This window comes from Eublepharis macularius, chromosome 11 (assembly GCF_028583425.1).
Source record: "Eublepharis macularius isolate TG4126 chromosome 11, MPM_Emac_v1.0, whole genome shotgun sequence".
NCBI classification, from domain to species: Eukaryota; Metazoa; Chordata; class Lepidosauria; order Squamata; family Eublepharidae; genus Eublepharis; species Eublepharis macularius.
Genome location: NC_072800.1, coordinates 46,939,899 through 46,965,097, shown reverse-complemented (window position 1 = coordinate 46,965,097; position 25,199 = coordinate 46,939,899). Strand labels below are relative to the sequence as shown.

General features: G+C 41.5%; 1 protein-coding gene across 1 annotated transcript in view; it reads left to right on the top strand.

The window, feature by feature from the left end:
• Positions 1–25,199, top strand: part of CHN2 (chimerin 2) — a 191,928-nt gene that overhangs the window by 95,410 nt on the left and 71,319 nt on the right. Inside the window, exons 4-6 of the mRNA XM_054990757.1 lie at positions 23–54; positions 2,565–2,678; positions 4,145–4,433. Coding sequence (XP_054846732.1) covers positions 23–54; positions 2,565–2,678; positions 4,145–4,433 — 435 coding nt within the window. The remainder of the gene's footprint in view (positions 1–22; positions 55–2,564; positions 2,679–4,144; positions 4,434–25,199) is intronic.

Sequence of the window (25,199 nt, the reverse complement as noted above, 5' to 3'; positions counted from 1 at the left end):
TTGTTTATTTGTTTATATTTAGGTGGAGAACAGACCAAAATACTATGGAAGAGAGTATGTACTGAATTATTTGTAAAATTGTTGTATAAGCTATCATTTGAAGTATGCTATGGTACAATTTAAAGTTTATGTAGAATTATTAATGAAGAAATCATTTGACATGAGATTGCATCTCCTTTACTTTGCATACAGTTGTTAATTTTTTTGAATGCCCAGAATCTCAGTTTGCATGTGAATGAATTGCCTCCCCAGATGGTATCGACCATGTACATCAATTTTTGTATCATTCTGCAATTAGGGTAAAACCATTAATTGCTTTTAAAAACTAATTTAGGGCTCTGTTTGTAAAAGCAGTTCTAAAGCTGGCTTTGTTTATCTGTCTCTGTCTCATTCATACACAAGAGACACCCTACGCTGCCAAAAAATAGTCGGCATTTGAAACATGTTCTTTCCAATGTGCTGCTATGACAGAAAGGAGGTGAAGCTCAGGGCTAATTTTTTTTAACCATATGTTTACTATGTTTCAGGTGAAAGAAATCTGCTTAGCTTTGAAAAGCTGCAAGGGCTGGTTTACTAATTCAGCAGCTAGTAAAAATCGGAAACAGTAGTTAAATTAATCTGAATATAATGTGCCTTTAGTTAAAGATAATAGGTGAATCACTAATTACAGTAAAATGATAAGGTCTTATTACTTTCTCATGTTACTAAAGTAAAGAATTCCCAAAGTTGCTTACTTCTGTATCGAACAAGTGGCAAAGGGCAGCTGAATGAGCACACTGTTTTGTTTTTGAAAGCATCGGCAGTAGCTTCAAAGTCACTTTTGTCTCTATGTAAACTCGCTATAGACAGAACTTTGTTTTAATCAGATGCAATCTTGTTTTTCCTTTTTCTAGCATTAATTTCCATCCTGATTCACCAGAGTTTAGCCCCAAAATGGAATAGATCAGATTATTTATATTGTGATCCCTCTAGCCACTGTGTAAGCACAAGTATACTCAATGTACGTGACAGCAGAGTCCAGGCAATCTGAACTGGAGAATCTATAGTTAGTCTATACGAATCTGAGTCCTGTCACCTTTATTTTCAGTAACTGAACCCTGATTCTTCTTTCTCATTTTCTTCTATAGCTCAGATCTTTATATCAGCTAAAAATGAGAGCTACCATGGCAAACTGGCTCCTTATATCTGGGGTACCATCTTAGATTTTCCTGAGAGTGTAGCAGTGAAATGATATATAAATCAATCCTATAGTAAGAGAGGTAAAATGAAGGCAAATTCAGAAAAAATGATATTATAGATATTACAAATTATGTGTTATGTAGTGTTTGGTTTCTTACTTGACAGTCACGCTACAAAACAGTATGACAGGATTGTTGCAATTACCCTACCCAGAAGGTGCCGTTGCCAATAGCAAGACCCCCACTTAAAAAGAATCCCAGCTTTCTTGGTTGTACTTATGTTACCTCACTTGCAGAAGGAGGGCTAATTACTGGTGAACTTTTGTTTGACATTTAAAAGTTTGAATCCAAAATAGGCATGTTTCAATTATTTATTTGCAAAAAATATGTACAGATTTCAGTGTTAACATCCCCTCCCCTCCCCGTTCAGGAACCACTTCATATACAAGCTACACTTAGGAAACTTGTCTCAGTTCATTCAGTGGCATCCTATAACAAATAGCCTTTAATTTCTAGCCTTGACACTTAACAGAGAACATTTAAAACAAAAGGGCTTCTTGGTGACACCAAGGAATGAAAATAAATTAACTGAAAAATTACTGTTCTTCACAAGGTCAGCAAAGCAGCACATAGCCATCACAGGATTAAGTCCCAACTGTTGCCAGATAGACATAGTAACTGTGTATTTTCTTTCATGTCCAGCATCCTAGCAGTGGTTCGCATGATCATGATGATATATTTTTCAGCCACAGCAAGCCACTGTTAATTGCTGTTGCCACTGTAGGCTCCCAGATCTTAAGGGGGGGGGGGTCTCAGAGTCCATTGCATAGAACCAATTGCATAGAGCCCTCTGGATTAAGCCACTATATCGAACTGGACTAAAGGGACAAGAGGTAGTAATAGTAGCAAAGAGACTGCCAGAGCAGACCCTACCAAGATTACCTCCTCCTTATTTCTGATTGATTTCAGAAGCAGTACTTGGGCACATTATATCCAGAATAGTTGTTGCCTGCTCAGAACCATCTGTTTAGTTTGCACTCTGATGACCTCAGGGCTTGATGTGGGAACTTCAGTTCTCTGTATTTTGAGCCTTTCAAGATCTGTACCAAGAGTATTTGTGTGATTTCTGTAACATAAAAAGAGGCCTTACTCTCACTTTTTAAAATAAGTCCTAAAGCAAAAATAGCTCTGTCTGCATCCCAGTTACCTCCCCCCTCCCAATTTACTCTCATCATGTTTGCCACCCACTTGGTAAATGGTCTGCTGGTTTGCAAAGTATTAATTGTTTTGCTATGGTTTACATACCTTCTTCTCTGTTAATTAGCCATGTTCCTGTGGCCCTTTTTTCCTTTTCTGACTGAAATAGCGGACTTTCTTTTTTGTCAGGTTTCATGGAATCATTTCCCGTGAGCAAGCAGATGAATTACTTGGAGGTGTAGAAGGAGCATATATTCTCAGAGAAAGCCAGCGGCAGCCTGGATGCTATACCTTAGCTCTGCGGTAAGCTTTGAGCTTATGTTTATACAGTTTAAGAATTAGCAACCTCAAGGCATCTACCTTATTAACCTTATTATAACTGCAAATAAATTAATATTTTTAATTTTTAAAATGCTGTAATGTAGAGGACAGAGACCAGTTGTTCCCACCCCAGTTTTACCAGTTTGTTCATAGATTGTGAAGGGGGTGGGGTTTGGGGCAATCTTTCAGTACACCTTTTTGAGATGGGATTGAGATTTGCCCCATTTACCAATGGTAGAGACATTCACTTCCTTTTCTCTCCATCTCTCTCTTCATGAAACCATCACCCTCACCCTATTTCCTATTCTCAGTCTCAATTTGGCTTCATAACTGTGCTACATAATCAGTCAGATTTGGCTGTTCAACATCTCAAAGCCAACTCTGAGAGTGAAGGTGGCACATCTAGAAATCTAATATGACTTGATTACAATGCCATATAGTCAATAAGAGTTAGCTACATGTTGACATATGAGGCAAAATGGAGGCTAGAGATGATGTCAAGCAGCACCAGAGAACTCCTGTGATGAAGAGGGGCAAGGACAGTAAGCAAGGGTTTTATGTAGCCTCTCAAGTTCCTCTTTTAAGTTAAAAAAAAAAGTTCAGTAGAGAAATTCCAGCTGACCACATTAAAGTGGCAAGTCACCATCTGTATCCACACCATTTCGTTGAGAAACTGTGATTCTGCTTGTTCAATTGTCTTGGTCACAATGAGCCTTTGAAAAAGCGTGTTACACGAAATGGGAACATACTGCTGGCACACGCCCGTCAGGCTCCACCCCAATAATTAGATGAATATATCTTCAGTACTATGAACTTTATTGACTTTAATACAACTAAATAAGAAGAAAATGCTGAAGGCACACCTGACAATTGAAGTCAACTTCAGACAACTGAAAGAAAAAGAAAATTGTATTACTATGTACGAATATGAATAATTGAATTTTCCTGTACCAATGGTGTATATGTACATAGCATTGATATAGTGACCCCCCTCTTTATGTTATTGAGTATATTGTTGTTCATAATGAGTGATTGATTAAGACAACATTCATACAGTAATTGAGCACTTTTTGCATATAGACACTTTATAATATAAAAATAAATAGGAATTTAGTAATATTGGTTATATACTCTGTGTGCCCTCTGAGAGGCTGTGCCCTTTTTTATGCTTGACCACATTAAAGTGGTCATATTAGGCCTGGTAGACTACTATTTATTACTTAAATGGGGCCTTGTAGGCTGCTATAAGTAATTTTACCATTTCTTTATGCATCTCCGCACAAACCTGAATTGACTGAGTGCAGCCTCTACCACCTGATTCTTTCCTCTCTCCTCCCTGTCTTCATAGTTGATAATGAAGAGAACCTTTCTTTAATGTGTTACTATGAAAAGCTGCAGTTTGAATGTTAAGACAGTAATGCGACAACTCCCATTATGTTTCAATACAGATTTGGCAATCAGACTTTAAACTACAGGCTGTTTTATGATGGGAAGCACTTTGTAGGAGAGAAGAGGTTTGAATCAATCCACGACCTGGTAACCGATGGCTTGATAACTCTGTATATAGAAACAAAAGCTTCTGAGTACATTTCCACAATGACAACAAATCCTATCTATGAACACATTGGATATGCCACTTTGCTCAGAGAAAAAGTATCCCGTAGGCTAAGTAAAACAAAAACCGAATCGAGAAAAGCAAGTGTAACAACATGTGAAGAAAATGCACCTGTTGAAAAGGTAAGAGGTTTAATTTTATGCAGGGAAACAACCCATTTTTCAATATTTATAGTTATTTTTAATGAACTGAATTTGCAATTTAAAAAAAATACTTTTTTAAGAGTTGCATTCAATGCTAATGTTTTTAAGCTGGCATTGGAAATTCTGATGATGTCAAGTTCAGTCCATAGTGAATATCAGTGAAGTGCCTGGATTTAAATGAGACTTTTCTATTGCAACCACTGGAAACAAACTTCACAAGAGCTTCCCATTTGTTTCTGTGGAAAGGATTTTATCTGTACATAGGAAGAAATATGAGTTTAGTTCACAGCCTGCTTACACAGGAGCTTCATGTAGTCAAATGTAAGCACATAAAGGTCCACTTAAAGCAGAATCTAGCCTCGGTCTTGGGTCACTGATGGTGGAAGTTATGCTGATTTAGAGGTCACCAGTTCTCAAGTTTGTGAGCCTTCAGTGCAAAGTGAGAAACTTCCCTTTTTCTATTTTGCCTTTGGTGAGTGGGTCTGGATTTGAATGCTTGGCTTTTCTGTCTCTCCATCTTGCTTTTCACAGCTATAGTTGTCATAACAGCAACATAAATTGAGTGAAAAAGAAATGGCTGTCATAATGCAATTTACTGACACTCAGCTAAAATCTGCTGGAAATGTAAGACAAATTACACCATATGTAACAGATAAGCACTCTTATAAGAGTTTATGTGAGTATTTTCTGGTACAGCAGATTGAAAAACATGTCAAAACCTCCTTCCATAGTAAGTGCTTTTGAAGGTTATTTAATACATAATTCACAAAGTGCTTGGCATCACAGTAAAGATTATTTTGTTGACCTGTTGTTGAACAGTACCCCTTAACTGCTAGAAAATATGATTTGTAGTTTTATTTATGATTCTGGGTTGTGGGGGGGTCCTATTGCATGGGCATTTCTAGAAATGTTGCTATTTGAGAAGATGTCAAGCACTGTCTCAAGCTGGTCTGGCTTTGACATTTCTAATTGGTACAAATTGAGAGCTGAATTGGGCGAAATATCAATGGAAGCTAAGGTATGGATAAAAGCATTTCTTTTTAAAGTTAAGACTTTAAAATCTGAGGGAGGGCCCACTCTACTTGTACTCATTCAGGCAGATTAATATAATAGGATCAACTACTGGGAAAGAAAATGAAATTCCTAGGAATAACAAACAAACAAATGAAATGCCTATGAATAACAAACAAACAATATGGTCAAGATTACAGAGACCAAAGATATAATTAGGCAAATAAAAATGTGTGTCAGGAAGTTGGACATTACTAGTACATCTGTTAGAGCACAGAGAGTATGTTTGACTCTTTACTTAGGTATAGCCCTCCCGATGCAACTGCCGAGGTATTTTTATCATCTGACAGTACCAAAACTCAGAAGAGCTTTTACACTGGCAAGAATGAATGCCCTTCCTTTGGCAGTTTTGGAGGGTAGAAACAAGAAAGTACCATATGCCAACAGAACATGCAGATGCCAAGATGATAAAATTGAAACCATTGAACATACGAATATGGAGTGTCCCATATTTGATGAGCTGAGGGCTAGCTTGATCTTCCCTCTACTTGAAAATGTGGAACTACCTAGCGTGAGAGCCTGGGTGACATGGTTGTTATCAGATACAGATGATTCCATTACCCTTTCTGTGGCAAAATATATAGGGGCAATAATTAAACATCAGAGACATGATACGAGGTAAGGTTCTTCCCATTTTAATTTCTGCTTAAGGCAATAGCTGTAGGAGCAGTGATAGAAAGAAAGAAAGAAAGAAAGAAAGAAAGAAAGAAAGAAAGAAAGAAAGAAAGAAAGAAAGAAAGAAAGAAAGAAAGAAAGAAAGAAAGAAAGAAAGAAAGAAAGAAAGAAAGAAAGAAAGAAAGAAATGAAACTGGGGAAATGTAAGCAGAGTGAGGCAGATGAGAAACCTTTAGTTAATAAAATCACTAGGAGTGCCATTTCTGACCTGGAGAATTAGTAAAAGAAATTAAGCATGACTAACTACCTATTAATATTGTTTGAAAAGCACAGGCTCTGTGAAAGAGAAGCAGGCTACACAGCTGTGACTAATCACTGATTTATATCAACATAATTCAAGACTTTTCAAGCTTGGGTGCCTGAACCTGGACTCTGCTGCCACACCATTAATAATCATTTCACTGGAATTTTATGTCCTGGCCCATGAATTCGTGTGCATGTTCCTTTGCACAAGAATTGTTTGCAGTTTGCTGGTAATATGGTTGAATATGGTTGGCCCTATGAATCTGTAGGGGCAGGATGGGGAAAGTGACAGTCTGGTTGGCCCTGCCACCATCCAGAGAGGTCACTGAGTCTCAAGAAATGTGTGCACAAATTGATCAGCAAGGCTTACTTAGCACATGCTGATGGATGCTGCATGTGGTGAGAGGGGCGCGTGTGTAGAGCGTACCTGTGTTGGATTCTGCTTCTATACACAAGGTTGGATCCAGCCATCTTTTCTGTTGGTGAAAGAGGGGTGAGGCATCCTCTTCAGCCACCCAAAAATGTTATGTTAGGAATCATGGGTATGTATGTTCAAAAGCCATGTGCGGTGGGGACTGTAGCAGGGAAGGGAACTGAGAGACTGAGTGAAAAAGTCGGCTGGATCTAACCCATCTAAAATGGATAGAAGAAGCATACAAGAGTATGGCAAATCTCATTCTAGCAGAAAGAATGACAATTATATGCAAAAGGCATGAGTCCCCAAAGTACTGGATGGTACAGAAGATATGGTAAAATTACGCATATATGTGAGGACAGGCATTCTCATGTGCTAGCTTTCTCTTTGGTCAGCCTCTGCAGAAAATTAAGATATATTATTCAGTATCTAGGAAATGTTCATGCTTAGCATATACTGTGAAATTAGGATAATATTTGTTTGGACCAGCGCCCCACACTTTACTCCTCAAGTAACATAAGAAATAATTTATCCAGTGAAACACATGGAGATTGTTACTGTCAATGTCATTTGCAGGTTTCACTCAAGAAAAACTACTCTAATTTACATTCCCACCTTTAACACCATTTTGCTTCATGAGAAAGTCAATTAGTGGTATTAGGCAAGTGGATTTTTAAGAGATGCTTATGGCTTCCTCTCACTAATAAATAAGACAAAGAGTATAATAAAAAGCTATAATAAAATGTTTATGTGTTAGTTTTAGTTGTTTGCAACAAAACAAAATAAGAAAATTGGCCAAAGGAAATAAAGTCTTGTTTTTATACTTCTAAAAATGTTTTTAGGTCTCTACAATATTCTAGAGAAAAATGCTAGAGGAGATTATGGATTGTGGTTAGTTGTCAAATATATTTTCTGATTAGGGTAGGTTGTGTGACATTTTAAATTCAAAGCATAAACTGTGATATTTCAGCTACAGACCAAAACTTTGTCCCTTGGCAAAATTACACATAAAGGTTACAATTCAACCAAAGTTAAGCACTTAAACTTTCAAAGTATTTCATTAATAGGAGAGAGCTAAGTATGTTTATGGGATCAAGAGATTTAAAGGAAGCCAGGATAACACAAAGGAATATTGTTATACATATATTTAGTAAAGTTGTAGCATAATTTCAACTGAATGTTCTGTAAAATAAAGTTGTACTGACATTTTAGAAGAGGTAAAATAAAATTGGTTTATAACGATGTATTTTTCATCTACTCAGGCTATTGGGAACTTTGGAACTTTTCCGAAAGTAGAAATGAAAATAAAGTTTTATTTCAAAAAGCTCAACAATATCATGATAATTTAAGATTTTTTTACATGAAACTTCTGTTCATATTGCTAACATTTCAGAAGCTGTGAAAGCACTACAGAGGGCATTAATTTCCCTGCTAGATTTGTTAAAGCATTTGGAGAGATATAGTCATCCTTTCCTGCTCTAGGTTGACAAAGAAATGATTGGATAGTTCAGTCATTCCAGAGACTACTGCCCCATGGGTAGGTCAATAAAAGGTTGTCACAGAGGCACTAACTAAGAAGAGAATGCTCAGTTGGAAGAGAATGCCTTGGCACTGCCTGAGGTAGCTGTCTTCTCACATATCGCTTCTTGGAAGTTATAACTAGTAGAGCTGTGCTAGATCCAGTATGAAAAATGCAATACATACACCAATTAATTGTTTGACTCTATATTTTTGGTGTGAAGTTTTTTGAATAATTCAGGAATAAGATTTATTCATTCTTACTCCTAAAAATAAAATGCTTAAAATTTCTTACTGTATCATTCTAGCTAATTTTGAATATCTTGCACAGTTCTCCATAAAATTGTATGAATAGTTCTTGCTTTAATTTAAGATATTCCAGCTTTAATTCAATATAAGCTGCTTTGGGACTTCGTTGGGGAGAAAAACAGGATGTAAGTGAAGTAAAACATGAGAGAGAGAGAGAGAGAGAGAGAGAGAGATCTCATAATAAGTGTAGTATTTAGTGTGCCTAAGAGAATGGAATGAATCTAAGCCCCCCCTCCTTAGTCTTCAGGGGTGCATAACTGACCCATACACTTTAAGTCACTTTCACATGCTGTATTTCCCATTTTAGTATTGTTTTACTTTCCATAATTTCCACATTTCCCCTCTCCAAAGCCTAAAATACAAATTATTTCAAATGCTGCCTTGGTGCAAGTGAAGTGTTCTTTGCTATTCAGGGAACAGCACAGACCAAAGAAAAAAATTAAGACCTGATATGGCAGAATATTTAAAAAACGCCTAACAGCAGACAGGAGACCCAGGTAGGGGAACAGCCTAGCTTGCTTGTGAGCAGATAAAAGATTGGTTCTCTGGCACTAGCAGCTAGAACTCTGCAAGACCACTTTGTTCATTTGGCTTTATGAAATGGTGAATATATATATAATTTTCATGGAAATGTGACCACCCATGAAGTATGTTGACTGCATTAGGTCCAAACATATTACTCTGGAAAAAAACTGTTATATAAGTTTGAAGCAAACCTGGGTGCATTCATTATCCTTCCATGACATCAAGAAACCTCTCCCAAACTCCTGGAGCAGTTTTCCACTTTAGAAAAAGACAGCCCCCCACCCAGTGTTTATGTTGTGGTGTTTTTAAACAAAATATTAAGGTGCATAAGCCCACCTTAGTCTACACTCATATCCATATGAGCAACATCTCTGTCCATGTCATTCTGGTATGGCAGAAACAATTGAGCATGTCCTTTTATACTGTCAGTTTTACAAGAACATTCAGAATGTATACATCACTCCACTTATGCATAATTATCATGGCAGATCAAATTAGTTTTATATTTCACTTCTTCTTGGCGATCGTTGTAATGAAATCTCCTTTAAAGTAGCTAGATTTTGTGCCTTAGCGTGTTTAATTAGCCAGAAAAACATGGCTTCATTTTAGCAAATTTTAATTAAGAATTGCATTTTATGTTTAGTATATCTTTATATATTTATGACATATTCAGTGTATGTCTGTTGATGATGCTGATTCTGATTTCTGATCTCGGATTGTAACAATAAATACATACATACACCATAGCCACGTGGGGAATAGCAGGGTTGAAGTCTGAGCCTGTGTTCCATTCATTTATATCCACATCTGTTATTTGAGTTGTGTGGCCGTGCTTGCACCGTGGATGAAGACTTCTCTGTAAATGTTGTTTTTATATTCTGTCTTCACCCAGAGCTCTTCTTATTTCCAGCAACAGAATAAGATAACAAGTTGCTATTTTGGTATACCACACACATCAAAAAGTGTTTGTTGCTTTCAGCTAAATCCATGTGACCTTGGTTCTCTGCAAGATTTCAAGAAAGTAAATACTTCCCTTTCCATACAGTTGTTGCACAGATTGGTACCACTTATCATTATCATCATCATTATCATCATCATAGAAAGCCTGATGCAATTCATAGACTACTGGTGGATTCAACAACATTTTCATTGCCTCAAGGGCATGTCTGTGTTTCCAAATGCCTCCTTTCTGTCTTGTAAGGCCTTGCTGGTCTATTCTTCAAATGGAAACAGTACGTATCTTATAAAACAAGCAAAAGAACTGTGAAATTTGATTTCCCCCAAATCAATGCTAGAACTAAAAATAAACCAGTAGAACTATGCTGAAGGCTTTTCTGTAAACGTTTGAGAAACAATTCAGCTAGAAACCTTTATTCATTTATCAATGCCATTCTGGATTCCTGCGCTCTCTTGAACATCATCAATATACTTAACAGTCAACATGGTCCCATCTGTGGATACATAAATCCAGGGACTGGGCTACGTTGAGACAAGGGAGACTTTTTTCCAACTATGACTACCTCAGGTTTGCAGAAAAATCTCAAAATAAAAAAATGGGGGTGGACCACAAAACAGAAAGCAGTTGGCTGCTTTTGCATAGTCAATTGCCTTGAACCCTCCTTCCTCAATGCATTCATGTTGGAAGCAGACAGGTGGGAAGAAGGGAGCCTCTGCCACTGCCCCCCATGTTCCCCACCCACTGTCTTGGGCTACCAAGGAGCACCCGTGCAGGCAGACAGGGAGGTGAGGAGAGCCAAGAAAATCCACTGTCAACCCCCCCCCCCCCGGACCCTGCTACTGATCAATATTCACTATTAAAGTGGTTACAGTGTGTCACAGAGACACGCCATTATTTATTTTTCATAGTGATACCTTGCTTGTGTGTGTGTGTGTGTGTGTGTGCATGCCGTCAAGTCACAATCAACTTATGGCAACCCCAACAAGAGACTTTCAAAGAAAGTGAGAAGCAGAGGTGGTTTGCCATTGCCTTCCTCTGCAGAGTCTTCTTTGGTAGTCACCTATCCAAGTACTGACCCTGCTAAGTTTCTGAGATCTGACAAGACCGGTATGCCATCCTGCCATGCTCCCAATATCTTGCTTCCCACCCCTCTAGTTTTGGAGCTAAATGCAGCATACATAGGTTTCTCAGCCAGATACTGGTCACTAAACCCAGGCTACCTTCATTCTGCCAAGGATGCTTCATCATGTGTCATCACACCATGCCCTGGAAGATTATATCCACCAGTGCACAGAATGAGCTATTGATGGCAGCAGTGCAATTGCTCCATCTTCCTTGCAGATTGTTCAAGCTGAGGATAAGCTTAGAACCTAGAATGCTCAATGGAGCAATAAATAACAGACATTATATAGTTCATTAACAGTATAAATCATTAAAAGTAAACGAATAAGGTAGAAGGGTTAGGATTGCATTGTAAAGTCATTAACACTTTTTTTGTTTTATTTTAGTGGGTTATTAGAGTAACACCTAAAATACTGCAGCATGTGGCTGAACCTTTTAAGAGCTGGGCTGGCAGTTCCTTTGCTTGTGTTCAGTCATGAGACATGTCCCACTTGAGCTGGTCAAATAGGGAGCGGCTCAAGGACAGCTATCTGGAGTAAACTGGAATATCTTGGGGAGTAATGATTGAATGAAGCAAGAGAGAGGCATTTCAGATCATTTGTATGACATTTCTAAATAAGGTGGCATTCTGTGTCTGACTTTTTAAAGGACTGTTTATTTCAATTAATATTTTTTACTTTGTTTAGGTGCTCAGCATGAATAATACCACACTTCTAAGGTTGCTGGTAGTTTGTTACTAAAAGCTAACTCTTTATGGAGAGACAGATTAAGAAAAAAGAATGCCCTGACCAATATACAGACAGGGAAGATAACGAGGACAAACTAAAATTCATTGAAATAAATGAAGGAATGGTTGGCCTCCTAGTCTATTTCATACATTTGTCATAAGAATGGCATATAGTGAGAGAGAATGGCCCCAGTCCAAATTGTTAGCCCTGCAACTACTGCTTGCAGTTTTATAAACAGATGATCCATTCCTGGATCAGCAGTTGCACATCTACTTAAACCCTCAGTGTGGCCATGCAAGGGCACACTGTTGTAGGTGCTCCCTATAGAGTCAGCCCTGATGCCAGCAGCCTCTTTATCTATGCTCTGAAGGATTTTAAAAAATGTAATGTTGTTGATTTGTGCACAACATGCATAACATGATGTCCTAGAGGATTTTACAACATTGATGTTTATTTCAATTCGTAACCTGCCTGATAACTGAATGTTTTAGGCTGTATGAAGTGCAAAAGAAATCGATTTATTGGTTTTAGTGCATAGTTTGAACACTAGGTGGCAGCTTTATGTAAGAGTTTCCATGGATTTTGCTTTTACTTGCTATCAAAAGATAGTGGCAGCATGTATTTTGTGTTAGCTTTGAACAAAAAGCAGGTGACCAGATGGGTTGCTGTAGGTTCATATTATTCAATATGAACTGTTCTACGGGAGGAAGTATAATTTGACCCATGAACGTTGGCATACATATACATTGTTTCACCTGTTTAGTCTCGAATTAGGTTGCAAGTTTGTTTTTTCATATTTACGTTTACAAAAGTATGTCCAGTATGATATGAGATATGGAAGACAACCACCAAAATTTTGGGAAAGCCCTGGTCCAGCAATATATGTAACATACAAGACTGTATTGGAAGTTATCAAAACTTGTACATTTTCTTTTGCCAGAATCTTTATTTACATAAATTACTTTTCTGTGGTTATCTGTGTTTTCAAATGCATACATTAATATATACTTCTAATAATACTAGTTTCCCTGTTTACCAAGCCTATGAAAGAGACGAAAATCACCGCTTAGTTGAAATTTTCAGATATATTCTACTGTAGTCAGTAAATAAACCTTACTGTAGTGCTAGATATGCACCCTAAGTTTCCTGTGACGTGTTTGTTTTATTATATTGTATCCCGCATTTCATCCAGTGATTGCAGCATTTTATCCTCACAACAACTCTGAAAGGTGGGTTAAACTTAATTCCCAGGCACATGTGGATCTGATTTGGATCAGGAATGTAGTTCGCAAGGAGGGGTTACTTAATGTCACCTAGGCCCATTTCTGGTTGGGGCAACAGTTCAGGGAGAAGGCTGAAGCTCCTCCTCTTTGCATCCTATGTTCTTGACCCAAATTGAACCCACAAGTTCTAGCATGAAAATTGCAAGATATGTTTGTGTGTATCCAGGGGAAAACATAATGTGTAGCAGAAGACTAGCCAGCGGTCATGCAGTGAGCTACATGACAGAGCAGAAATCTGAGCCTGGGTCTTCCTGTGCCTAGTAAAAAACTATACCTACTACATCACACTACAGTTTTGTGGCAAGGCAATCTCACCTTATTTCTATAAGACTCGCAGATATGTGTGGATATGTTTACAGCTTAGGACCACTTCCAGTCCAGCTTTTAGTATCCATGTATTTATATAACACTCCTCAATGTAATATTCTAGGGATTTCATTCCCCCAGAGGGGGGGTGGGGGAATTCCCTGCTCCTAGCACCCACTCAACACCACTGCTTCCCTGGCTGGGGGCATTGTAGTGCACGCCTGTGAGCTTCGGAGGACTTCCTTGCCACGCTGGTTTGGGGATTGATTTGTATTCAATTGGGCCCACATGGGGGCTTTCACTGCTTTGTCATGGCAGGTATGACATCATTCCTGGTGTGACAAGGAAGACCTCCAGAGCACATGACCTCCCATGACACCCCCGTCTCCCAATCTGGGTCCTGGGAGACCTGGCAACCTTATAATATCCCCAGAGCTTTTTACAAGTTAAATAAAAAATTAAGTAACAAGTTCGATACAAATCAAAATGAAAAACAGTTGAGTGAAAAAGCAGTTTTAAAAGAACCAAAGAAAACAGAGTAAAATACCCAGAACTGAGGAACATTAGACATGCTCAGAATAAAATAGTCTTAACCCAGTATCGAAAGGTCAGCAGATACGGAACCATGTGAACTGAGAAGGCAGTTCCAAACCTTTGGTGCAACAACTGAAAGATCATCAATCAATGATCATCTTCATCATCAATCTTTTTTACCATAGAGTTTCTGGTGATTCCTAGTATGATGAGATGTCACTTTTGGTTTTCCCTGGGACATCATGCCATGCATGATGTAGTGGCCCCCTATGTTCTGTCAGATGCCAACCATTGGCTGGCAACCATAGTTGTTGCCTCCGTCAGCCTCAGAAAGTGGCTGTCAGCCTTCCATCTGTCAAGTTGACTGTTGCCAGGCTTTTCACTCAGCTGCTGAGTCCCAGGTCACTGCATCTAGCCTGTGTTTCCTTTTTGTACACAGCCTCTCACTTTTTGTCACCTATATGCTATGTGAAGTCAGAGGGTTCCAGAAATTAACACATAGAGACACCATCTCTTGTTTGGAATGGCCACAACTTTATTGATTTACAGCTGGATGGTGCATTGGCCAGGCATATGGGCACGGATTCCTGTTGGCATCATCAGGCCCTGGTGCTGACTCAATGCATAACTCACCAGCCCACTATGCTGGTCTACCATGGCAAGCATTGTTCCGCTGCCAGCCATGCTAGGTAGCTCTTGCCTCCCAGTCCACCAGGGTGAGCTGGCCGCCTGCCCCACTCACCTGTTTTGGATCCAGCCCAATGCTTCAAAATCATCACAGGAGGCAATGCTCCGACTGCTGTGTACAGTTGGAGACACCCTCTCAAGTGGTTCCCAACGTCCACCCCAAGAGGAAGGCGTAAAAACCCCAAGAGGACTGGTCAATTTGGTTCTTGTGGAAAAAAATTCCTTCCTGGTCCCCGCAGGCATCTGGCCCAATGGGCCCTGGGAGTCTCAGCTGCAACCACCCAGGGGCCCAACTGCATCCCCCTCTTGGTCTCTAACTCCTGCCTTGGAGTTGCCATCGTGCACCATGCTGCGGGACGCCGCCTGCAACTAGAACAAACAAAGGTTAGTGCCTTTCTCCTTACTGCCATAGCCCAAGTGGGCCTTGGATGCATCCTCAACTAGAAAAAGAGGCGTTGCTCCTCACCTCCCTTGACCTGCCCCAAGATAGACATGGAGGCCCCCATCCCCCTTGATGGATGACCTGCCGCTCACTGGCAGCCCTGCCTCTGCCACAGCGGTGACCACCGCAATCCTGAGTGAGTCGGCTGACCCTCCCCTAGCCTGTCTCAGATCAGCCTGTAGGCCCATCACCCTGGCGAATTGTATGTGATTTGCTGGCAGCCCTGCCACTGCTTCTGTGGCTGCCCCTGTACCAGGTGGGTCAGCTGAACCCTCCCAGCAGGGACCCTGTTACTCACCAGCTGTCCTGTCACCTTGCGCCAACCCTGGAGAAGGATGTCCCCCAGCATGCTGACCAGGCTCCCCTGAAGGACCCGGGCCCTGGTCCAGGTCAGGAAGGCTCCGCTTGTTTGTGGTGGTTGGGGAGCATTGCACCTGTGGGGGCCGGGGGCTCGCCCATGTCTCCCACCGGTCCAAGATTGACCGACACACTGTGGCGTGAGAGCCGCGGCCAATGCCTGTGATACTAAATGAGCGTACCTGGTCCTGCCCACTGGTCTGAAGTCTGCTGTCATTTGTCCTATCACATCCATCCCCCCATGTTCTCCACAAGTGTGCCTGGACGAGATGCCCTTGAGGTCCACCAGGCATGCTTTCCACACCCATGAATCAGCCTTCATCCCCCTTGTGGCCCGTATGTGTTGGTGCTGCACCTGTGTTCCTGCTGTTGCCTGGGCCAGGTGCACAGAAGGCTCACCCTAGGGCCAGCCCTGTGCAAGCAAACTTTGGGTGACCGGGATTGGCTCACTACCCGGTGTCCTCAGCTTCCTGCAGGGCACCCACTCTGCGCTTCGTAGCCCCCCCCCAACTTGTCTTGCTATCGGCAGCATCTGCCTTTCCTGAGTTATCTAGTGTGCCCCTGTGTGTTCTGAGGGGGGGGGCTATCATCTACCCCAAGAGCGGACCGCTCTGTTGTCGCTCAATTCGGGTGGCAGCACCCTCAGGACCCCCCCCCCCATAGGAATCTTGTCACTGCCGCCTCTTGTGGCACCCTTTCCCATACCTGATGCTGAAAGTTTTGAAGGCAGCCCTGCTGCTTAGCATCCATTTGGCATGACCCGGTACCTCCCCCTGCCCTGGCATGCAAGTAGGGGGGCGAAGATCATTCCGATGCACTGTCAGGGCCAGCTGAACAACTCCCTTGCTTCACTCTTGGGGCTCCTCCTGTCCACCCGCTCTCAGCCCATGCCCATGCCTGGCCAAGTACCCCTGCCTGGGCCCTGCAGGGTGGACCATGGCTGCATCAGACGGTGCTCTCCCAGCATTACTGGGGGCGCCCCCCCCGGTGGGACTCCTAGGAGTTTGGGATGGAGGAGCACTCATGGACGCTGCTCTCTGGAGCCTCGGGGCACTCCTGCTGGGTGTGTCCCCATAGCCCCACCCATCACACGATCATGCCCGCACTGTGCCCATTGGCTTCCCTCAGCAGGAAGCTGCCAACCAGGTCTCCTCCCACATGTACTGCTACGTGCTTCCTATGTCAGCCGGGGCACTCTGCCCCACCCCCTCCAGGCTCCCCAACGCTGTCCTTCTACTACAACCTGGAGTGTGCACAGCCGGACGCCCTCTGCCTGGACCCTTCCTCCGGCTCAGTGGCTGCCTTGCTGTCCCTTAGTGTCTAAGCGCCACTTGAATAGGACTGGCAAACCCTGTCCCCCCCTTTTCCTCATAGGATTTCCTTAGATCCACCGAGTCAGGTTTGGTGACCTTCCTAATGCTGGGAGATCTCCAGCCACCACCTGGGGTTGACTGTCAGCTGTGAGATTGGCTGTCTGTCTGATTCGAGAAGATCAGAAGCCCCTGCCTGGAAATCAGCAGCTAGTTGTAAGTCCAGATCTCCAGCCACCCCCTGGAGACTGGCAGCTACTTGTAACTCTGCCTGGAAGTTAGGAACAAACTTTTTGAACATCTCCAGCAACACCTGGAGATTGGCCATCAGTCTTCATTCAAGAAGATCTCCAACCACCACCTGGGTATTGGCAGCCTGCTGTAACCCAAGAAAACCCCAAGCCCCCACCTGGAAACTGGCAGCTAACTGTAAGTCCAGAAGATCTCTTGCCACCCCCTGGAGATTGGCAGCCATTCACGATTCAAGAAGATCTTCTGCTGCTGCCTGGAGACAAGCAGCTGGCTATAATTCAAAAGATCTCCTGCCACCCCCTGGAGATTGGCAGCCAGTTGTAATTCAAGAAGATCTGTCACTGCCTGGAGGCAGGCATCTAGTTGTAATTTTGGAAGATCTGCAGCCATTCCATGGAGATGGCAGCCCATTGAAATGTGAAGCTCTCCAGTCACCCCCTCCGGCCAGATGCACTCTAGTAGCTGTCCAGCTGCCGCCTGGAGATTGGCAGCCAGTTGTGATTAGAAGCTTCTGCTCCAGCCAGTGGATCTTCCAGAATGGTGCTGACCATGTTGCCAGCCAGGAAATGGTCACATGGCTGGTGGCATCGGCCCCTGATCTCCAGACAGAGGGGAGTTTAGATTGCCCTCCGCACCGCTCCAGCGGCGCTCCAGCAGCGCAGAGGGCAATCTAAACTGCCCTCTGTCTGGAGATCAGGGGCCGACACCACCAGCCATGTGACAATTTTCAAGAGGTGCCAGAACTCCGTTCCTCTGCGTTCCAGCTGAAAAAAAGCCCTGCTTTTGCCAGAGTTGAAGTGTAATGAAGCAGCAGGTACAAAGCAGTCATGACTCCGTATGAGTCATGATGCTGGTATTTTTATACTAGATCTCCCACTGATTCACTTCACCTTATAAGACAAGCACATAGACTGTGTGTTGCACTCTCCCCTGTCTGATTAAAAACAAGGGAGTGCATCTTTGCTTCTAGTATAAAGAGGTTTGGTTTTTTAAAAATATCACATGAATCTTCATGGCACAGGCTGTTTTACGGGGGTTTGGTAGATGAACGGTCTTTCTTATGTCCTTCTGACTCTCTGTGATTGCACGAATTGCAGCCTAGAATGTACAGCCTACCACTCTTTAGGAAAACAGAAACCTAAGAGAAATATCCACATTGTGCAAGCTGTAGGTTGAAAAGAATAAGAAAGTTTAGAATTGTCACTCCCTTTGTTCTGTATAGCTTTCTGTAGCAATCATTTCTCAGTATCAGGAAAGTATCGGGTGAATTAAGACAGTGAAATTTAGATTGAACTAGAATATGATGTGCTGCAAATGATAGCGTTTGTGATCTTGCTGTACTCAGAATGACAAAAATTTCCAGTGAACTGGAGGGGAAATAACAGTCTAATAATAAGTACAAAAACTTAATATAAGCTATGTACATGGTGGAACAGTTCCTTTATAGAAGTGACTTCCAGAAACCTTCCTTTATAATGTAGGCCTATTGTCCTTATAAAAATGCCCTCCTGAACAATTATGTGTTACATAGTTTGTGGAATGACAAAAGCATGAGAATCTTCCTGACTGTTCCAGAAAGCGGGGGCTCCAACAGGCAAAGTATGCAAAACTGCAGATGTTATTTGGTACCTGCTTTCAGTTCATATAGACAGATTTGCATACTATTAAATAGGCTTAAGAGAGCTGGTAGAATGGGATCATTAAAAGTGTTGGCTGAAGTCCCCTGTTCTAATTTAGCCCCTGTCATTAATTCACTATTTATGTTTAGATAGTAGTCACATCAATAAGACAATAATATTGACTTATTGAACAATGTTATTATAAGTATGAGATAATATATACAAAAGTGCTTTGAATATACAGTGTATAATGCCAAGCATTACTGTTGTCATTATTATTATTGGTGGTGGTGGTGGTGATATAGTAAGAGATATGGAAATGTGCAACTCCAAAAGGGCATCCCAATTAGTCTGCTGCAGCCAAAACAACAAAGAATCTTAGGGCACCTTAAAAAATAAGAATTTTTTAATAGCAAAGGCTTTTGTGAGTCACAGCTTTCTTCTTCCAAAATCTTATCCTTTGCTTTGGGGATCTCTAGCTGTTAACAATGAAGCAAGTTTTAAAACTTTTAAGTCTTTCTTTGACATAGGAGTCTTTCTTTGATTTCATATTAATTTTGTTTAATCCATATTCCTAATAACAAATCGTATTTCTTCTTGATAAAAAATAGGTGAGGCTTAATTCCTATGTATTTCATTGTGGTGATTATAACATATAAGGGATGTACTTTCTCCTGTATCCCTGAAAAGGCTTTTCAGCTATTGTTTTAATTTATGAGTTCCAGAAGATATCCCATTAAAGTCAGCATCCCCCCCCCCTGCCCTGGCTTCACTAGTCCAGTGTTTTGTTTTTGTTTTGTTTGAACCTATTTTATGTTGTATTATGTTGAAAGTGATTATTTTCCCAGCTGGCCTGGAAAGCTGCAACAAAGAAAGAACTGCTGCAGAGAAGGACTTGGGTTGTAACAGAGGATTGACATCTGCTCTCCTTCATGGCCCTCTCTGCTTTTGAGATCTTAATGCATGCTTCGTTGTATTCACAAGGCTGGCGCTTTGATGATCTAGATGTCTGAAAAGAGATTTGGTCATCTCCAGCTGTTAACAATGAAACCAGTTTTAAAAACTTTGGGGTGGAACAAAACAGGCATCTCCCTTTGATTCATATTAATTTGATTTAATCTACTTTCCTAATTCCATCTGCCCTTTCATGCGCTGCATAACTATAAAGCAAGCTGAATGCCTTTACAACTGAATAAAGGACAGGATTATCAGGATAGAATAACATTGGAAAGAGTGGATCAGAATCCATGTGAATTGATAATCTAGACTGGTATAATTTTGCTTACTATCATGCAATTCAGAAATTGTTTTAGTGCATTCCTTTGTTTTAAGCATTTTTAGCACAGTGTTATAGGCTCTTCTTTGTTCATGATAAAATAAAATATTGTAATAATAATTTAAGTGTTTATATAGCACTTCTTGCATGTGCCATGTGCTTCACATATATTATATAACTAAATAAATAAAATGAAAGAACAAATTATACCCTAACAATTAGTACTGAGCAGTCTATTGTGACTACAAACTCCTAGCATTTTAAGTCTGGTTGCAAAGAGTTTTAGCCAGTCATTAGCATACATTTATATATAGGAAAAATAATCGATTAACAGATCAGTTCTCATCCAGGACTTTCCCATAATGGCTTACTACAAGTGGTATGTGAACTTCCTTGATCATGTCAGGGTTCTTTGGCATATTGCATAATAGTCGTGATGAACTGCTATTAGCTACTGTGGTTTTTTTGGTATATAAATACTACCCAAAAGAATTAACAGTAGTATCATCACACTGACACTGAGCTATGTATATGAGGCCTAGAGCGAGGGCCAGATAGAGGGGGGGCAGGGGGGGTAGTCTGCCCCCGGCACCACCAGAGAGGGGGCGTCAGGAGCAGCTGCCAGCTGCCAGAGGGTGCAGGCAGCAGCACGGGCAGCCTCGCAGCCGCCCGCGCTGCCTTTCGCCTGCCCTGCATGACAGGGGGCAGCTGGCTTGCTGTGCACCCCCTGTCCTGCAGGGCAGGCAAAAGGCAGCGCGGGGGGCTGCGGGGCTGCCTGCACCATTCGCCTGCCCCACAGGACAGGGGGCAGCTGGCCGTCCCCTGTCCTGCGGGGCAGGCGACTGGCGTGGGCGGCCGCACTGCCCTTTGCCTGCCCTGCAGGGCAAGGGGTGTGCAACAAGCCAGCTGCCCCCTGTCCTGCGGGGCAGGCGAAAGCAGCATGGGGGGGCTGCGAGGCCACCCATGCCATTCACCTGCAGGGAGGCGAATGGCGCGGGCAGCTTCCCAGCCCCACACACTGCCTCCACCGTTCCGCCTTATGTGATGATGTTGCCGAAGTGATGTCATCACACAGGGCGGGGAGCGCATGCGCACACTGCGTGTGCGTGAGGTGGTCGCCCTAGGGTTGCCCCGGGCGCGGGCAACCCTAGATCCGGCGCTGCCTAGAGCTTTAGTCTAGTATAGAGTTATACATTGTATTTTATGTCACTTCCGCTGGTATCAGTAGAATTTATGTTTGTGCTATAGTGCTATGTTCTCCAGTTCATTTATTTTAAATTTCTAATTTAAATATGGGAATTAACATTAAACAATAATATTCCAAGGTGTGCAACTAAGATTGCACACCTCTTTTTAAAATTAATTGATATTTTATTGTTTTTGATAGAGGCAGGATTTTACCCTCAGTATTTTCATTGTGTGTATCTAATGAACCCGTCAAGTGCAAAGATGTGCTATTTCCCAGAGTACCACGGGTCAGGCACAATGTCTATTCAGCAGGCAGAATGTCACAACCAGTGGGATTGCCACAGTGTCACAACAAGTGTACATTGTTGTTGTCACTGGGACACATATCAAGACTACTGACTGGCCAGAGATTCCCTATAGATAGTGTGTTCTAGCCTGGAGCTGAGAATATTGGATGGCTTGTTAACAAGCTATATATAAAATCTAAAGGACTATTGGAAAGATCAATTCAAGAGCACAAATTTCTGTGCCGTTCTCCAGTTAGCATGTCATACAAATCCACTGTGCTAGGGCACTCTTGCAAGTTCTGCTTTAGCTGTAGTAGTGCATTCCTCAGTATGGGAGACAATCGGGTAATTTTGTAGAAAAAGAGCTGGAAGAACTCATTAGCATAACTCATTAGCATATGCCACACCCCTTCACATCACTAGAAGTGTGTCATTAGCATGATTGATTTGCATAGCCACACCCCCTGACATCACCTATACTGGCTGTTTTGGACCCAATCCTGGCCATTCAGGGCTGAAATTGGGCCCAAAATGGCAAAAAGGGGCTGAAAATGGCTGAAAAGGGGCCCCAAATGGTCAGGATTAAGCTGCTGCTGTGTGGGAGAGGCCCAATCCTGTCTGTTTTGGAACCGATCCTGGCTGTTTTGAGCCCAATCCTGGCCATTTGGGGCCTGAATTGGGCCCAAAATGGCCAGAATCAGACTTGAAATGGCTGGGATTCAGCTGCTGCCAGACAGGGAAGTGTTCCTCCACCTGGCAGTGGCCTGATTAGGGCCGTTTTGGCCCCAATACTGGTGAAACTGCCCGATCCAGGCCGAAATGGGCCCAAAATGGCTCAAAATGGCCATATTGAGCATGTTTTGGTATGGATCAGGCCCCAAACAGCCCAGATCAGGTCGGTACTGGGCAGGGGAGGTGTCCCCCGCCCAGCACTGACCCAATCCAGGTGGTTTTGGCCCCGATCCCAGCGGAAACAGGCCCAAAATGGCCGAAAGTCAGGTGGGCGGGGCCACCTGACATGTGACCTCTTTTGAGAACTGCTGGAACTGCGTTCCTGCACATTCCCCCTCAAAATGAGCCCTGGAGACAATACTGCTAAAGCAGACATGTAGAACTGGGTTACAAATACTAACAGAACTTTCTTGTTTATTAAGTGCTATTAAAATGTTGAGTTTTATATGCAAGTATGCTAAACCATAACAAATTTGGTACAGTGGTGTCCAGGACCAGACTGTTGCTGTCACTTCAAAAAATTGATCTAAAGGGAGTTACTTAACTAAATTGCTAAAGACATTTTTTAAAAATTGCTTGCCTTGCATTCTCTGCTTATTTATGCTCTGAAACCCACCAGTTCAGCTCATGTCCTGTTGGCCAGTTATGAGCAGGAAGCTGACCATTTGGCAAGTTGTTTGGATACGTCTGCTTGCATTTTATATATGATTAGATTTTTTAATACCTGATCAGACTTTCTTGCCACTGCCCCCAATTACTTCTCTCCCACTGCTTGCAGTTTTTAAAAGAACATGCAGTGAAATTTTTAAAAATCAGTTTCAGATTTTTGAGCTTATTATTTAGTGCCTCTGTAGTGCTTTAATATCTGTCCATGAACATGGCAAATCTTACTATCACTTTTTGAATATATAGTAGTGTGGGCATGGGCATAAAAAGCAAGCCATACAATCTAACCAATATCTATCATTTAAAGAATTTTGCCAGAGCAAAAAGATGAACTGTAATTTATTCCATGCTTTATACAAGTTGAATGAACTTGTGGCACCTTAAAGATGAGCACTGTTTATTTCAATATGACCTTTCACAAGTGTCTGCTCATTTCTTCAGATGTATATGGAAATTAAACTGAGAATCCTTCTTATGGGTCAAGTTAAAAGGGAGGAGGAGGAGTTAAGGCAGAAGATTAATTTGGTCATGAGTTTTTCAAATGTAGATTTTACAAATACCTGGCACCAGGTTGCCATGGTGCCTAGGAATTTCATTTTGGCTCCTAGATCCGGAGGAGTTAGCCGTGTTAGTCTGTAGTTGCAAAAGAGTCCAGTAGCACCTTGAAGACTAAAGAATTTTATTATAGCATAAGCTTTTGAGAACCACAGCTGTTTTCGTCAGATGCATCTGACAAAGAGAGCTGTGGTTCTCGAAAGCTTATACTACAATAAAGTTGGTTAGTCTTAAGGTGGTAAAGGTAAAGGTAGTCCCCTGTGCAAGCACCGAGTAATTACTATCGGCAGCACCTGCCTTTAGTTTATGAAAACATAAACATATCGGCAGCACCTGTTTAGTTTATGAAAACAAACTAAAATATATTGAACCTGTTTTATAATAGTCCATGTGGGCCCACAGAACATTCTGGATTAGCTATGCATCATGGGTAATCCATATTTATCTTTTTGTTGCGGGGGAGTTGGCGGTCTGTTGCATTTTCAGATACCATCCATGGCCTTAATTTCATTTTTCGCTTTATCTTAATTTAGTTGCTTAAAATAGAGGACAAAAGCTTTTATGGAATTAGGACTGGCATGTGAAGAGGAATCTGTCCAAATGGCTGACAGGTCTTTTAGGTCTAATACATTTTTAAAAAAAAATACCAAGACACAAATGAACCTTACTGAGAGGATTTGCCCCTCATCCTTGGGAAGAAATTTACACAATAACTACAGCCTGACTCTTTCTTTTATTATTTTCATTCTCATGACTATTTTATTCTCTGGAAATACAATATAAACCATTGAATGGAGAGAGCCGTTATCATGTTGATTTACATAACACATTTTCATCTTGCTGCCAGTGAATGTTGCTCTATATCACACTAGTTTGTCACACTGATTTTCTCCCTTAATTGTTCTCAGAAAAAGCAGACACTTGAGTTAGTTATCCTCTTAATAAGCAGCTGAAAGCTAGATAGCAATATAACCTGGTTCAAAGTCCATGATTGAAGTCAACTGTGAGGTCCTTTTAATTTAATTTTTGTGTTGAATCTTTAGTTCTGCAGACACTGTGACCAAGACAAAATTTTTGACATTTGCTGTGATATAAAAGTATAAACAGATGTATATTTTAATCCATATTGTGTGCTGTCCTTTCAAGTGTCCTTTCAACTAATACATTCAAAGCATGTGAAATAATTAAGGGAAATAAATGATTAGTTAGCTAGTAAGGTAATATGTAAATAAGCCCTGTTTGAAGAGGAAGAGGTAATCCTGGAGCCAAGTCAAATAGACGCTAGTGAAATTTTGCAGTATTCAGTGAAAAGATTCACATGAATTAGTGTTCATCAGGGATTAGTAAAATGCAACAACTTTTCGTCAGTGGTTAATAGCTGTTAATCAACAATATTGGTTTAAGATTCTTATCTATACTTTGGCAAAATTAGGCACAAAAATGCTTTGCCATAATATCACCCCATATGCTTGAGCTTCCTCTGACTCTCAAACCTTTGCATTTCACAGCATACACAAACAACAACAGTTAGATAGGGGTGTGCAAAATGAAACAAATGAACCAGAAATACACCCAGAAATCAGTGTTTTGTTCAGTTAAAGCAGCTTCCAGAACAGGGAACTAAATCTGGGATTCCAAATTGTAACAGCACCATTCCACCAAAAAGTGTGTGTGTTTGGTTTGGTTA